The sequence below is a fragment of the Lactuca sativa genome, chromosome 2, assembly GCF_002870075.4.
Source record: "Lactuca sativa cultivar Salinas chromosome 2, Lsat_Salinas_v11, whole genome shotgun sequence".
NCBI lineage: Eukaryota > Viridiplantae > Streptophyta > Magnoliopsida > Asterales > Asteraceae > Lactuca > Lactuca sativa.
Genome location: NC_056624.2, coordinates 184,780,632 through 184,794,899, shown reverse-complemented (window position 1 = coordinate 184,794,899; position 14,268 = coordinate 184,780,632). Strand labels below are relative to the sequence as shown.

General features: G+C 33.6%; 1 protein-coding gene across 1 annotated transcript; it reads right to left on the bottom strand.

Moving 5' to 3' along the window:
* Positions 1-2,153: 2,153 nt before the first annotated feature.
* Positions 2,154-13,932, bottom strand: LOC111891916 (paired amphipathic helix protein Sin3-like 2). Its single transcript, XM_023887976.3, has 22 exons — positions 13,726-13,932; positions 13,544-13,619; positions 12,523-12,777; positions 12,262-12,445; positions 12,095-12,193; positions 11,854-12,015; positions 11,516-11,777; positions 11,296-11,432; positions 11,064-11,139; positions 10,956-10,985; positions 10,219-10,403; positions 9,989-10,143; positions 9,771-9,898; positions 9,423-9,677; positions 8,109-9,142; positions 7,909-8,009; positions 7,602-7,740; positions 7,363-7,515; positions 7,118-7,278; positions 6,913-7,024; positions 2,776-2,914; positions 2,154-2,674 (listed from the first exon to the last, which is right to left on the bottom strand). The coding sequence occupies exons 2-22, from the start codon at positions 13,615-13,617 to the stop codon at positions 2,667-2,669; spliced, it is 3,849 nt and encodes a 1,282-aa protein (XP_023743744.2). The 5' UTR covers positions 13,618-13,619; positions 13,726-13,932; the 3' UTR covers positions 2,154-2,666.
* Between the last annotated feature and the right edge of the window lie 336 nt (positions 13,933-14,268).

The following is a 14,268-nucleotide window of genomic DNA, read 5'->3' as shown; positions in this document are numbered from 1 at the left end:
ACCTCAACATACAACCTCTAAATATATTATGATCATGCAATAATAAACTCAAGGAACGACTCGAAGATATAATACTATATGGTTGTCAGGATTTCTTACTCTATATCACATCTTACTTGTAAACTCATAGACAAAAACTTCATACTAGTGATACTTGTCTTCCATAAAAACCCCTTGACGCTTTAGTAGCAACCTCCATCACTCGCAAATATCATCTTATGGTGGTAACCATCGCCCTTTCATACTCTAGATTCGCTAACCCACATTAAATACAATTCAACAACTCATATGGACATATATCTAACCCGTCCATAAATATTATGTACAATACTCGATCATCAACCTCAAATAATAGTCAAAAGTCATATCCTCATAAGCTTACAATCATCATATACTTGTTCTTCAATACATCACATTATCAAGTGCCCCATTTCCCAACCACAGTGTTTTGGGTTTGGCCATTTAACCTAATTCAAAGAGTATCTGATCATTGTTCGAAATTGAAGAATTTTATGGAAATGTAGATAATAAAGATTCAAAATATTTGAAAAAAATCGAATTTTACAAATTTGAGAAGTGAAAAGCCATTGTATGAGAATGTTGACCGATTTTACATTATAGTTGTAGCATTGCATAATGCAAAAAAGTGCTATCACAATCTACCATGAGTCATCCAACATAATGTCACAATCAGCTCTAGCTCTGATTAACATAATATATTGAATATTTATTATTATTATTACATTTTTATATTTACAAAACATTATTTATTTCAATTTTTTTTCAAATGGCTAAACCTTCTTAGTCAACTTATTCTTATAAACAGAAATATTATTTTCAGTAGTGTAGTTTCATATCATATTTGAAGACATTAGTTATTGACAAGATTCAAAAATAACAAAAACTTCTGATGGGCCATGATCAAATTGTCCTTTTAAATGTAAAACAACTTTACAGATTTATAATTCTTAAGATAACTTAAAATAAAATATGTTGTGATTTTAAAATATTTTATTAATAACAATAAGAGTAATCCAAAGTTTTGACCCCTATGATAGTATGATATACAGTTTTTTTTTTGTGATGTTTGGTCTAAGACTCGGATGATTACTTTTTTTTTTTTAAGAAAAAAAAAAGGTGAGTAGTGAGATTTAGATCAAAATCAAAATAAAACCTTACAATAAGAGCCAAAACCTGCAGTGTGTCTGGCATTTGTGAGGTGAATGAAATCTAATTCCAATGTATGCTGGTTTTCATCAACAGCCTCACAACCATCAAAGCAATCTTCATTATCGTTGTCTTCATGACAACAACTACAGATTACTCTTGGAAACCAACTCTTTTGGGATCAATTTTGAGCTCTCATGAGATTTTTTTTTTTTTTTTTGACATTGTTGGTTACCATATAAGATGGATTGGAAGAGGCGAATCTTTCTATTTGCTCCACTTCATTTCATTGTTATTTGAAACAAAGTTGCTCACAATCACACATTTGAATATTTGATATCTCAATCAATACTTATCTAAACAACTTGACCTTTTTCACCGTTTCCAAATACTAAATTTTCATTAAGAAATTAGACATATTTGTACTCACATTTTCTGTCCTGTTTTGAGTTTTGTATCCTTTAAATTTTGCAGCTCATATTCTGTTCAAAAGGTTGTCTTATAATATTTCAGATTCGGGTGACGGATGAACGTGTAAATACTGTAGAAACAAGATACAACTGGCAACACGTAGCGATTTTTCAACAGATGTAACAGAAGCTACGAATCTCACATTTTATCCTAAATCGTACATATTGAAAATGAAGAGCATATCCCATGCTTCATAACTAAAATAATACAATAATAAAACCACATAAAGGATGTAAAACGTTTTTATATATAACAAAGAATATACGACCTTAATAATTGTCTTATCTATTTTGCATCTTTATAGAATAAAATATCTTTTTTTTTTCAGTTTTGTTCGATTAATAATAAGTCTAAATCATAACCAATTTTAGTTTTTTGCTTTATTTTCACTAATAATCAAACTCTCGTCAAATTTTCTTTAAAATCAATGCAACAAATCTCATTCACCTTCTATCATATTTGGCATCCTACAAAAGTAGTCTTTAAAGGTAACAATATTGTAAAGCAAGTGTAAATGGAGAGAGAAAACCATATATGTAAATCAATTGTTGAGGCCAAAGCCAAATAAATGTAAGATTACATAAATATGTATTCGAACATCAACAGTTGGTAGTAAGTAAGCTCTGTACAAAAGACCAGAAGAGCTTCCTAATTCTCAGGGAAAAAAAAACAAAAACCCTTCTTTTAATCTCTGCCTCCAAATAATAATTTTTGCATTACATAGGGGAAAAAAAGAACTACAATAAAATCCTTCTATTGGGGACATAAATGTTACAAAAAAAAAAAAGCTTACTTTGTGTAGGAAGCAAGCAGCACAACAAAAATAGAGAAGCAATTAGATGATGATGATGATGACAGAGAGACAGACCTCATGAAATCTCCAAGCCTATTTACACAAACTCATGGCTCATAACTTTAAGTCATATCCAATTGTTTGTACTTGTACTTTGTAATTGTATCAACTTCACAAGCCACTTGTTAAGTTACCTTACTTACCCCAACCCATTTCAGCTTTTACTTTTTTACCATCAAGATTCTACAACAAAGAAAAGAGAGGCAGATACGCTGGTGTTTTAAAATTGGTTGGTGGATGAAGGGTATTTTTGACATTTGGTTAATACAAATTAAGATATGTACCTGGAGTTGCTAATGCTAAGAATCTGTGAAAGCGTTGTAGTCTTGTGTGGGCAATGGCATGACGAGAAGTTGATGGGACATTTCTTCTTTTTCTTCTTTCTCGGAAGAAGAAATCTTCTGTATCGAGGACATAGGAGATCTGCCAGCACTCAACTGATTAGAAATCAGATAAACTTCATCAAATAATTATTTTTAATTGTTTTACTCAAACGCTCATCCGCATTTAATGTTTGAAACCAAAATCTGGCTAACGGACACCAATTATTTAAGGAAAAATCCTGGACTAGCAGAGGAAAATAATTACTGTCAAGATTTAAAAAAAAAAAAAATCATATGATTCACAACGAATCACATACTACAGTCCAACGAATCACCATACATTTATGAACTGAATCATACTGAACCTGAAGAATTCCATAAAATCTGTTCATGATTTGCTACCTTACTTTTTTGTGAAGGGATATTTAAAGTTCATTAATCCAAACTTATTGGAAGCCACACAAATAGAAAGGTATTTCTGTTTTGATGGTATTTATTTAAGTTGTAACAAATGAAACCAACATAAATGTGGCAAGCCGGATTAATTTGGTAGAATCTTAAGTACCTTGTCGTTTTCTTTCGTTAATTATGTTATTATTGAACAACAAATATATAACATGTAGCCAGATTTTGCGTTATTAAATGCAAAACCTAAGAGTTCATACGTGTGATACACGCACACGACACTATATTCCCATAATTACTCGGTACTCACACAGGCCACGTGGGTTCCCCTATTGATGTTCACTTCTATTTCACACTATTTTAGTATTCTACAATTTTTATTTAGGGTAGTGATCTGTACACAGCAATTTGTGCTTTATGGAGTTGTACAGTACTAACATATAAAACAAAAATTGTTGCATATGGCTAAAAACTGTTGCGAATGTCCCAACTAGGTTGAGAGAAAACACTATAGTAGTTGTGGTTGTATCTAAATTATTTACAAGAATTTGAAATGAATTAATGTTTTTTTCTTTGTTAAAGTCCCAAATTGTTGTCTTATGAGTATTTGATTGACAATTTATATCATCATTGCCACATTAAAACTTTTACATAATTTTGACACCACAGGTTAATATTTTTTTAGATAAGTTGTTTCTAATTATTTGGGATCACCGTTATGATTTAACTTTTAAAATATCGATATTCGTAGGATATGATGGTCCATTCTTTAGTTCTATTAATATCAAAAGATTACATGGCCTTAGCATGAAAGTGGATTAAGATTAAGGACTTAAAAGCAAGACACGTAACTACAAAAGCGAAAAAAGGGAATGCAATCTTATTCTCCTATTGAAACTTGGTATCAGACTATTAGTAGCAATTTTGACCAACTTAGGTAAAAAAAAAAAAAGGTCATTTTAGATTATGTATCATCTCCATTAGGTAAAACGGATAAAAGAAGACGCTTACCCAAAAATGCAACTAGTCAAATGTCACTCAAAATGTATTCAAATGATTACAAACCTCCTAAATTGTTTTACTATAAACAAAGCTTATTAGTATTATTATAATAGTATAGTTTGTGTAATCACATTAGATACAAAACTAATTATAAAATTCCAAAAATTAGAAAAGAAAGTGTCGATGGTCCAACGAAGACAATGAACCACCACTTGTGACATAGCACCACATTCACATGGCTAGAACCATGTAACCTTTAAAAGGAAAATCTAATTAACACGCATCCATCATAAGATTGATCCGGATGTGTCTTGAGATGGAAATTTGAGGCATTCTCTTTATTAGGTGAAGATTAGCACGGAAAATAGAATAGCCTACTAAATCGTCTACAAATTTAGAGCTAAAGCATTGATAGCGAGTCATCAAAAGCAACCTTACTACTATTCCACTTTCCTTTCATAGTGTAAACGTATATTCGATTTTTCAATGACCATAAAGAAGATGTGGCAAACCATTCCACACCATGAGGCAAGGGAAAATGAGAGGCTAAGCTTCAAGATCACTTTTGGGGACAAATGATAATGAAGCATATGTTGTACGTATTTAGTTCTCCTTTTTCGTAATAAATTTGAATGATAATCAAGAACAATACCATAGACGCCAAATTACTTTGAGCTTAATTAACTTATGAGTCGTCTTGTCTTTTGTTTGTGTTTCCGGTATCTAAAATACTTTTTAGGGCAATATACATAAAATGATAAAAGTCACTATATATTTGTCATTTTTGAAGTTTAACCACTATTAATCAAAACTTTCCATAAACACAACCCAAGATTGACGATTTTTTCTATGTCAACCACTATGACCTTCTTTAGTAAGTTAAAGGGGTCAAAATAGAAAGAAAGAATAAAATTAAGTGGCTTAAGTGGAAAGAGTTGTCAAAATTGAGTGGTCAAAACATCCCAATAAAGCCACCCAACTTTGACAAAACTTTCTAAGATCGATCATTTGACCGCCTATAGCATGTTAAAGCGATCACAATAGAAAATGTTGTCAAACTTGGTCGGCCTTATCGAAAAGTTTGATTCAAAATTGTTAAACCTCAAAATGACCAAAATATAATGGCTTTTAGGGTTTATGGTTTATTAATTATTTCACTAATGTTGTAAAGTTTCCAATTAGGAACTAAGTGGCGTACTAGTTGGCACCTAAGCGCTTAATCCCCACTTAGGAAATTAGTGAAGTTATAGGAGCCGTTGAATTCTAAGACCTCATATAGAAACATTTTGAGGAAGAACTTGAGACCGATAGTGGAGAGAAAGTGGATGAAGTTGAATATGAATAAGATGAAGTCCATATCATGGAAGAATATGGAGAAGGTCACTTTAAAAATGGTTTATAGAATTTGTAGTTTCCAAAGGGAAGAAGAGTTTTTTTCTTTTCTTCATCATTCTCGTTCTAATTTGCACATTCTATCTTTTGCTAGATAATTGTGTTTTTATCTACCGACATGAACGACAAGGACTTGCATTTGGTAAGTATCTTCCGAAATTGGAAATGTAGCATGAAGAAACTTTCTATTAGAAAGGCATTTTTTCCTTCATAGACTGAGAGAACCATTAGCAAGTAGGTACCTCGCTAGTGTCAAACTGTTCTATGAGGACCCTTCAACGACAAAAGTTTCTAGGGCAACCTACTATTTGAACATGTTGAAAACTTATTATGGTGATAAAGACTTGAAGCGGTTGTTCTAACACTTGAACATATTTTATTTTGAGCTTGTTATTTACTTTTTCTGCTACGATATTGGTCATATTTGACTTCCCTAAAACTAATTGCTTTACAACTTAGGTAATCTAACTAGCCCCCACTGAACGCCTAGACCGACTAGTTGCTAGTCTACAAAATAGCGATTTTTGCAATACTTTATTTCACTAATAGTATATATTTTGTTTTTGGTCATGATTAAAATCACAACTATACACAAGTTGCTATAGCATAGGAAGACCAAGTTACATATCTTCTCGATAGCACAAAACAAGAGAGAAATCCTCATTTTCATCTTATTTCAAGCACTTATCTTAAAGTTTTCCGTTCATTGCTTAAAGTAACTTACTACTTCTTGTAGTTAAGTAATCAATTCAAGACTAATCTCTTGATAACGTGTCATTCCTTGTAGAGACAAACCTTATCGTTGCTAAAAGGTGAAATATTTATTCTATAGAATTCCACTCTTGACATGGGATTCGACACATAATCAATAACTACGACAATCATCAAGTCAAAAGGCATTATTATGATCTTTCTAGACAAGAGGTTTTGAAGCAACAATGAAAGGAAATATGGTTTTCAGATCGCCAAAGATCTAATTTTCAAATTATCCCAAAAGACAAACTGGGTTTAAGAACAAGGTAACAATGGAACTAAATAGAAATGGTTCATTTCACCACCGAAAGAGCAGTGGCTTTATTAGATCCTATAATAATTTTGGAACCACACTAGAGAAAAATTCTCGTTTTTGTGTCCAGAATAAGTATCATTTATTTGAGGTGTTCAAGATGGGATTGGTGACACATTCTCAACTCTGCAACAACAAATAGATAGAAGACGTTTTTATAGAGGTGCACATGTGCAGTTTAATCATATGCAAAATAAATCGCATACGACAATAACACGGAAGATAATAATTACCTTTGATGAGCTGCAAGACATCTTATACTCCAAACCATTCACCACATGCACGCCTTCCATGGCAGCTGATATAGCAGAAGATTCATCCATGCCTGAGAATTGGCGTTTATTTCTGCAAGTAATTAGGAAACAAATTAAATATTAACATAAATATATACTCATTTACTCAATGTCATAAGAGGTATTAATATTTATTAGTTATTACCTCTGCAACATAATACCAGATTCCTTTTTTCCAGGCACAACAGAAAGAAAATCATTGTGAAGATAAGCTGAAAAATTAGGATCCACAGAAACTGCAACCACTTCAGTCTTTTCATTCCCAACATCCATCAGCTGAATGGTTAGACAAGATGGGCCAGATGACTGCAAAAACATAAGGAAAAAAATAAATAAACCAGAGTTCTTACATATATATATGCCAAAAAAATGGGGGAAATGCAAACTTACACATTGAAATCTGTATATGTTCTCCTCATGAAGGAGGACATGTGCATTTTCAAAGTATACAGAATCAAGAAATTTCTCAGGCTTCCGAGATCTTTCATACTCGTATAACTGAAGAAGTTTCATGTCCACCTCATCACCTGCAACATTTTGAAGCTGAATCCAAAAAGGAGTGATTACCAATTAGAAACTTAGTGCGATAGCAATGATTAATGTGTGTAAGACAAAAAGTGGGTGCATGCCTGTTTAACAAGCTTGTAAATTAGCTTCTCCAATGTAAATAACACATAAGATTGATTTCCAATAATCGCCCGACAATCATCTTCAAATTTTGCATTGTCAGATGTTCCATCGAGCAGACTGTATAGAGCACTCATGAATCTGAAAAAGTACAGTGACAGAATAGTGAGGATATATACTTGTCATGAGATTAAGGGTAGGGTATTGTACACAATGGAATGGAATCACAAAGGAATGGAATGAGCTCCACTCCATTCCCTCTTCAATTACAGCATATCAAACACAACCTAAGATGAAGAACTGAATTACCTGGAGTACAAATCAGGTGGGGGTGTGTCCTTAGTAGCTCTCCACTTTGTTTCAGCAGATATCGAATTAAGTTTAGCTGACAATAATCTATCATATAAAACCTGAAAATATCAAACACAGAAAACAGATCACTTGACATATTCAGAAGATCAAAGGCAAGGGTAAAATGGTAAATAAGAAAACTGTATCTGTATGCTTACTTGATGGAGCCTGAAAAGTACATAAAAGTTCTCATTGCCATAAAAGACATTACAATCTTTTTTCCCACCATTATGCAATGGAGATGCCACTCGTTTTGCCAATGGTTTTGCAGTGACCAAATAATGTTCTGAAGATTGCAATATTGAAGTCCCGTTTTCATCCTCTATCCCTTCAGCCTCTCCTTCACTTTCTGCTTTCCCATCAACATCATCATGATCTCCATCTTCTTCATTCTCTTCCCTTGAACAATCATCAGCAGCTGACTCACTGCCTGACACATCACCACCTTCCGGAACATTCTCACTGTCCTCATCATATACAGCAAAGTCAGCATCATCAAACTCACCATTCGGTGATAACTCTCCCTCTTCTTTCTCAAATTTAGAAGGTTCATCATATTTCAGAACATTTGGTGCTTTAGTAAAGCTTCCATTTGCCACTGTTTCATCGATGTTTGACTTTGTTTGACCAACTTCATGAACGTTATTTGGTTTTGGAAGAGTTGGATCACGTCCTTGGATATCTTTTTCACCAACATTCTTCACCTCTTTCTCTACTCTCAATCCATCTTCTTTGGTCAAAGCACCTCCATTGACCAACGTGTTCTTACTTGGATCTACTCTTTTTGGCAAAATTACATCGTCGCCATTGGAAGTTTGTTTTCCTTGCTTGATGTTAAGGTTACCTGTGCCACTATCAGCACCTGGACTTCCATCACTCTCGCCAGCTGTACCTTCATTTTTGGCAGATGTCTCAACATCTTCAACATTGTCAGGGCGAGAAGGAACACCAAGCATTGGCTCCAAGAATGTGGTCCAAAGTTTCAATACTTTGTTTAATTGTTCCTTGCTTGTGCAAATCTCTTCGCATGAATATTTAATAAGTTTAAATAAATCTTCATGAATATCCTTGTCATTAAACTCAAATTCAAGATTCGGGACAACAGAGTGTCGATTTCCAGCTGCAATACTAAGAAGGACATCATCGTCTTTCTGGCTCTTTTCCTTTGTTTCTTTAATCTCAGCCACTAAGCCTGGTCATCAAGAAAATAAATAGGCTTTTAGTTTGTATTATTAAAAAGGGTAAATTGCATTTTTGGTCCCTAAGTATAGCTGATTTTTGCAATTTTTGTCCGAAAAATAGTCATTTACTTGGAACAGGGACCAAAAATGTTACAGAAACCTTACATTAGAACCATTAAATGCAAGTAAAAGTCTTTTACGACCAAAATTGAAAAAATCAGCTACACACAGGGACCAAATATGTAAATTTCTCTATTATAAAAGAAGCAGCAGCAATCAAGATTGACTTACATTTGGGGTTCAAATTCTTTGAATCTTGTTGCTTGAAATAGAAGCTGCGGTGGTCAAGTGATTTGTAATGGTTCTTTGAATAAATATCAGCCCAAACTTTGTTAAAATCTGAACGACACTTTGTCCACTCCTCTTGTTTCTGCTTCATTCGAATCAATACAACAGGCAATGCAACAGGAAGGTTTTTACGCAGTGTGTCCATCACATCAAGACCATGATCCCCATACAGACGTTCAATGCATCGTAAATTCAGAACTACAAAAGAAGAAATAACAAATAATCCGAGAATTAAGACCAAAATACAAACCAAAATGCATGTTGCTTATGTATAATATGTCAAATAATCACCTGAAAAGTGGTCTTCCATACGAATGGGTGCATCTGTACCAATCGAACGGTCGTTAATTCCATTTAGTAATTCTTCAGCACGTTTAATAGTTGAACTCACAGACTCCAACAACATGTCCAGCTCAAACCTATAAGCATCATTGAAAACAAGTTACTTCATCATTTGATGTGTGTATATATATATTTGTTTTAGGGAAAATATTGTATTGTATTTGTACCTATCGTCTTCACATCTAAACAGGCTTTCTTCATATTGGTTTCTACGCATATGTTTAAAAGAGTAATCCTCACTACCAGAAGTCACAGACACCCATAGATCATTCAGTACTTGAGTACCAAGCTCTGATCTTTGGCTTACTGATGGAATCGGATACTATAAAACACCAAATACCAAATATAAACTGTCAAACCATGAAAAAGAAAAAAGAAAAATATTTATCAGACTTACATCATCAGGAAGAAGTCTGTAGCTAGGAGTGCAACGCTGACAATTAGAAAGGTCAAGCTCTTGAATAGATTTCCCCCAATATTTCTCTTTGTACCTGTCTTTCTCTTTATTAGCATCAATGTCACGCCTATGTTCCCTTTCTTTCTCATCTGTCCTTGTTGACTTAGAAACATTCCATAAAGCTTCTGTTAAATTACAAGGCAAACAAGAACAAAGCTCAGAGGCATGATTTAACAACCTAACAGCATGTGAAATGATAACAGAATTGCACACCAAGTGCACAATCAATTAACTTTTGGGCAAATTGTGGGAAATAGCAACATACTTTACAATTGCTACAAATATTGACACTGTACTTTATTTTTTATCCATAATAGCAATATTTTTTATCCATAATAGCAATGTATTTACATTTCGTTACAGATAACAGCAATATATAACTTGAAATTTATAAAATGTTAACAAGTTTCATGTTGCATGTTGTTATTATTGACATCGTATGGAATTGTATTTACATAATCATGTTATTATTGACATGGTATCGGAAAAGAGTGTATGTATGTTTCTATTATGGGTAAAATATGTAAGCAAATTGTTATTATGGAAAAAAAATGAAGTACAATGTCTATATTGGTAAAAAAGAGTAAAGTATGTTGCTATTTCCTGCAATTTTCCCTTAAACTTGTGTGTTAAAAAAGGTGTATACAAACAGAACAAAAATAAGTAGTCACACATACTTTTGTCCATAACACCAGCAAGAAACTCATCTGCAAACAAGATACATTAGTAACAATACAAAAGGAGTTCTCAAAAGAGAAACAAAAAATATGTAATCTAAACGCCACCTATGTTTTCACAACGTTCCAAAAATGCACCAAATCCTTCCATAAGATCTGTATGCTTCCCAAGTAAATCGGAAACCTGAAAAAGAAAATTCAAAGACATCAAATTTAACAGCATACACTGTCTGATTCAAAGAACAAAAAAACAAAAAAAAAAAAAAAAAACTTCTTCTGCAGCATTGTATTTTTTTCAAGTAATGCCAAAGAAAAAGACAACTGGGTATAAAATATATACCAAGCTCTGTAATTCCTTCCTGGTAATTATTTCTGTACTGTATATATGAAGGCATTTCAAGAATGCTTGATAATCATCCGGATTGCGTAATCTACTCTTCACATTCTCACAGAAAGTAAATTCTTGGCTATACATACCTATAATTAACAAATACCAAACTGTTAAAAAAACTTTGAAAAAAAAAAACTGAATCAATATGAAAAAAGCATCTACTACTCACTTTTGAGGGCATCTTTATCATCATATGGAGCTGAACCTGAATGTACTCCAAAATCTTCCACTTTACGTGCAGATTTCCGTTTGATGTCCTTATCCCTGTTGTTATCAAGATCAGGATCATCACTATTTCTCCTCTCCCTACTGTCCTTCTTCCTCTGATCTTTGTGAAGTTTCATCATTGATTTATCATCCATATCAGGACAATCAACACTCGTGTCCCTTTCAGCATGTGGACCATTGACCCTATCTCTCCTCCCTCGTTGCTAATCAATAATAACAAAATCAACCCCTTTGAAAATCAAGAAAAATATATATATGAAAATGTTGAAAAGTTACTACCTTATCCATCTGTGCCAGTCTGAGTGGGGCCCCACCTGAGCTCCGATCATATGCATGCCGCCCTAACGAAGCTTGATGTGCAGATGCAGCAGCAGAAGCATCCGGTAAAAATCTTGTGAATTCATCAAGAAGATCCGGATGATCATCAAAAAGTGAGGCTACCTGCATAAATTACAAACTCTCACCAAAGGGTAGGATGATTAATGATTTTATTTAAAAAAGTGAAAATAGAGAAGTTTACCTCATGATAGACTTCGTTGATACCCTTGTGCTCTTTTCTATACATGTTCAAGATGTCCAAAAATGATTTGTAAACATGATCATCATTTTGAAAACGTTTCTGCACACAAAGGGTAGGATTGTCATATTCAAAAAACTCAAAATATGGCAATGCTGATGATGGTCTACCTTTATTTTGTTTACAAAGCTTATAGCTTCTTCAAACTCCACTGTTCTCTTTGGTGGCACCTCATCCTCCTCAATAACAGTAATTTCATAACCCTTGGGCAAGAAGGTGTTAAATCCAAAAATTAAATTATTGTGACCTCTAAATAAATCTTTCACCCTTGCTATGACACCAGTAGTATCAATTCTGCATCAGAGAAACAATTCTCAATTAGGCCGAGTCAATGTTGTATAATGATATACTTTCAATAGAAAATTATGTACCTTTGAGCTTTAAAATCTTTCATCACATCAAGAAACATGTCATATTTCTCTCTCTGATCTTGAAACATGTCTTTGACCTCCTTTAAATAAGTCAATGCATCATTGGTTGTGAGTTTTTGGGCACTGCTAGCACCTCCCCCACTCCCACCCCCAGCACCTCCCCCTCCTCCTCCTCCTCCTCCTACACCAGCACCTGCCCCTCCTCCTGCTCCTTCACTTCCTCCTCCTCCTCCCGGGACTTGTGGTTGGCCATATCTTCAATATAAAAAGAGAAGTATAAAAAATAAAATTTTAAATTTGCTATTAACAGTATGATAAATAACAAAGATAAGTTTAAATGGCATGTGCAAACAATTCTAAGATCGTCTAATAAATCTTGTGTAATTTCCCACAGTTTGTTTCATGTCATGTGATGTAACACCCTGTGGAACTTTTTGGTTTTAATTCCACTCACTTAAAAAGATTTCATTTCATGCACCCATTGAAAGAGTCAACTGAAGAATAAATAGTACTAAATTTATTGATATTTTCAATTGACTTTTTCCTTTTTCTCATTTTGGTGTTCTGATAGCCACATTTTTGCCACAACGATATCATACCACCAAACCCTAAAAAGGCTAGAAACAAAAATCTACACGGTCTGACAGAGTTGAGAATTAGAGACTTCGCTCATAAATTAAATTAAAAACAAAAAAAAAAAGAGAAATGAAGAACACAGCCTAATAAAAAGGTCAAGAGTAGATGCGATTTTGAACACCAATTCATTTAAATCGTACAATTCCTTTTTCAAAAAAGCATGTTACATCGACTAAATCCAGCAGTTTCAAAACTAAACCCTATAAAAGTTTAAGCAAATCCTACGTCACAAAAAATTATGAAAAAAGAAAATTGCTTGAGACAGACACAAAAAAAAAAGATTATCCCTACATCAAATCACCGCAACACATAAAAAGGACTCGTAATCAGAGCATGAATGAGCACCAAAACCACGAAATTAAAGCAATTGAAAACAAGAACTTACGATTCCCCTCGGGAAGAACCAAATGGCCTCTTAAATTGAGAGCTACCATATCCATCATCTCGTAATCGTTTCATCCCTGCAGATAATGACCGCATAACAAGCTTTGTTAAGGATAAACGTAAATCAGAGACAAATTGCAGTAAATCTACTTGATAAATTATGAATGAGAGAAAAAGGCAAACCTGTGAAGTAACCCTCAGGGAAAAATTGGGGCAGATCTAAGCACCCAACAAAATGAAACAACTTCAATCACCTTTGGATCGAAGTTTTGAAAACAATGATTACTTGTTTGTAGCAAAACCAAACGAGGTTGGAGAAGAGGAAATAAGCGGTGAAACAGAAAAGAGGTGAAGAAATTTTTGTATTGTGCGGAGTGATAGATAATCTAAATTCCGTGACACTATTTATATTAAAGTAAAATCGGAAATGCAGGGAGATTGTCTTCAAAAAAAAAGTAAACTTTTGGGATTTGGGAGGGCAACACTTGGGCTTTCTTTCTATTTCTAAACCAGCCAAACACTTCCTTTCTACACTTGGGCTTTTACCAGTTGATTAATAACTGGTAACTGGATCATAAATGTGTGCTCTTTTATTTTGTGAAAATGACTTTATGCGCATTCGAAACCATGACCTTCAAAGTCCATTTTACAAAATGATTAGTTGTTCCGAGATAAATCTTCAAATGATTAAGGTTTTCACTGCTTGTGTAAATCTGGATTTTCTAA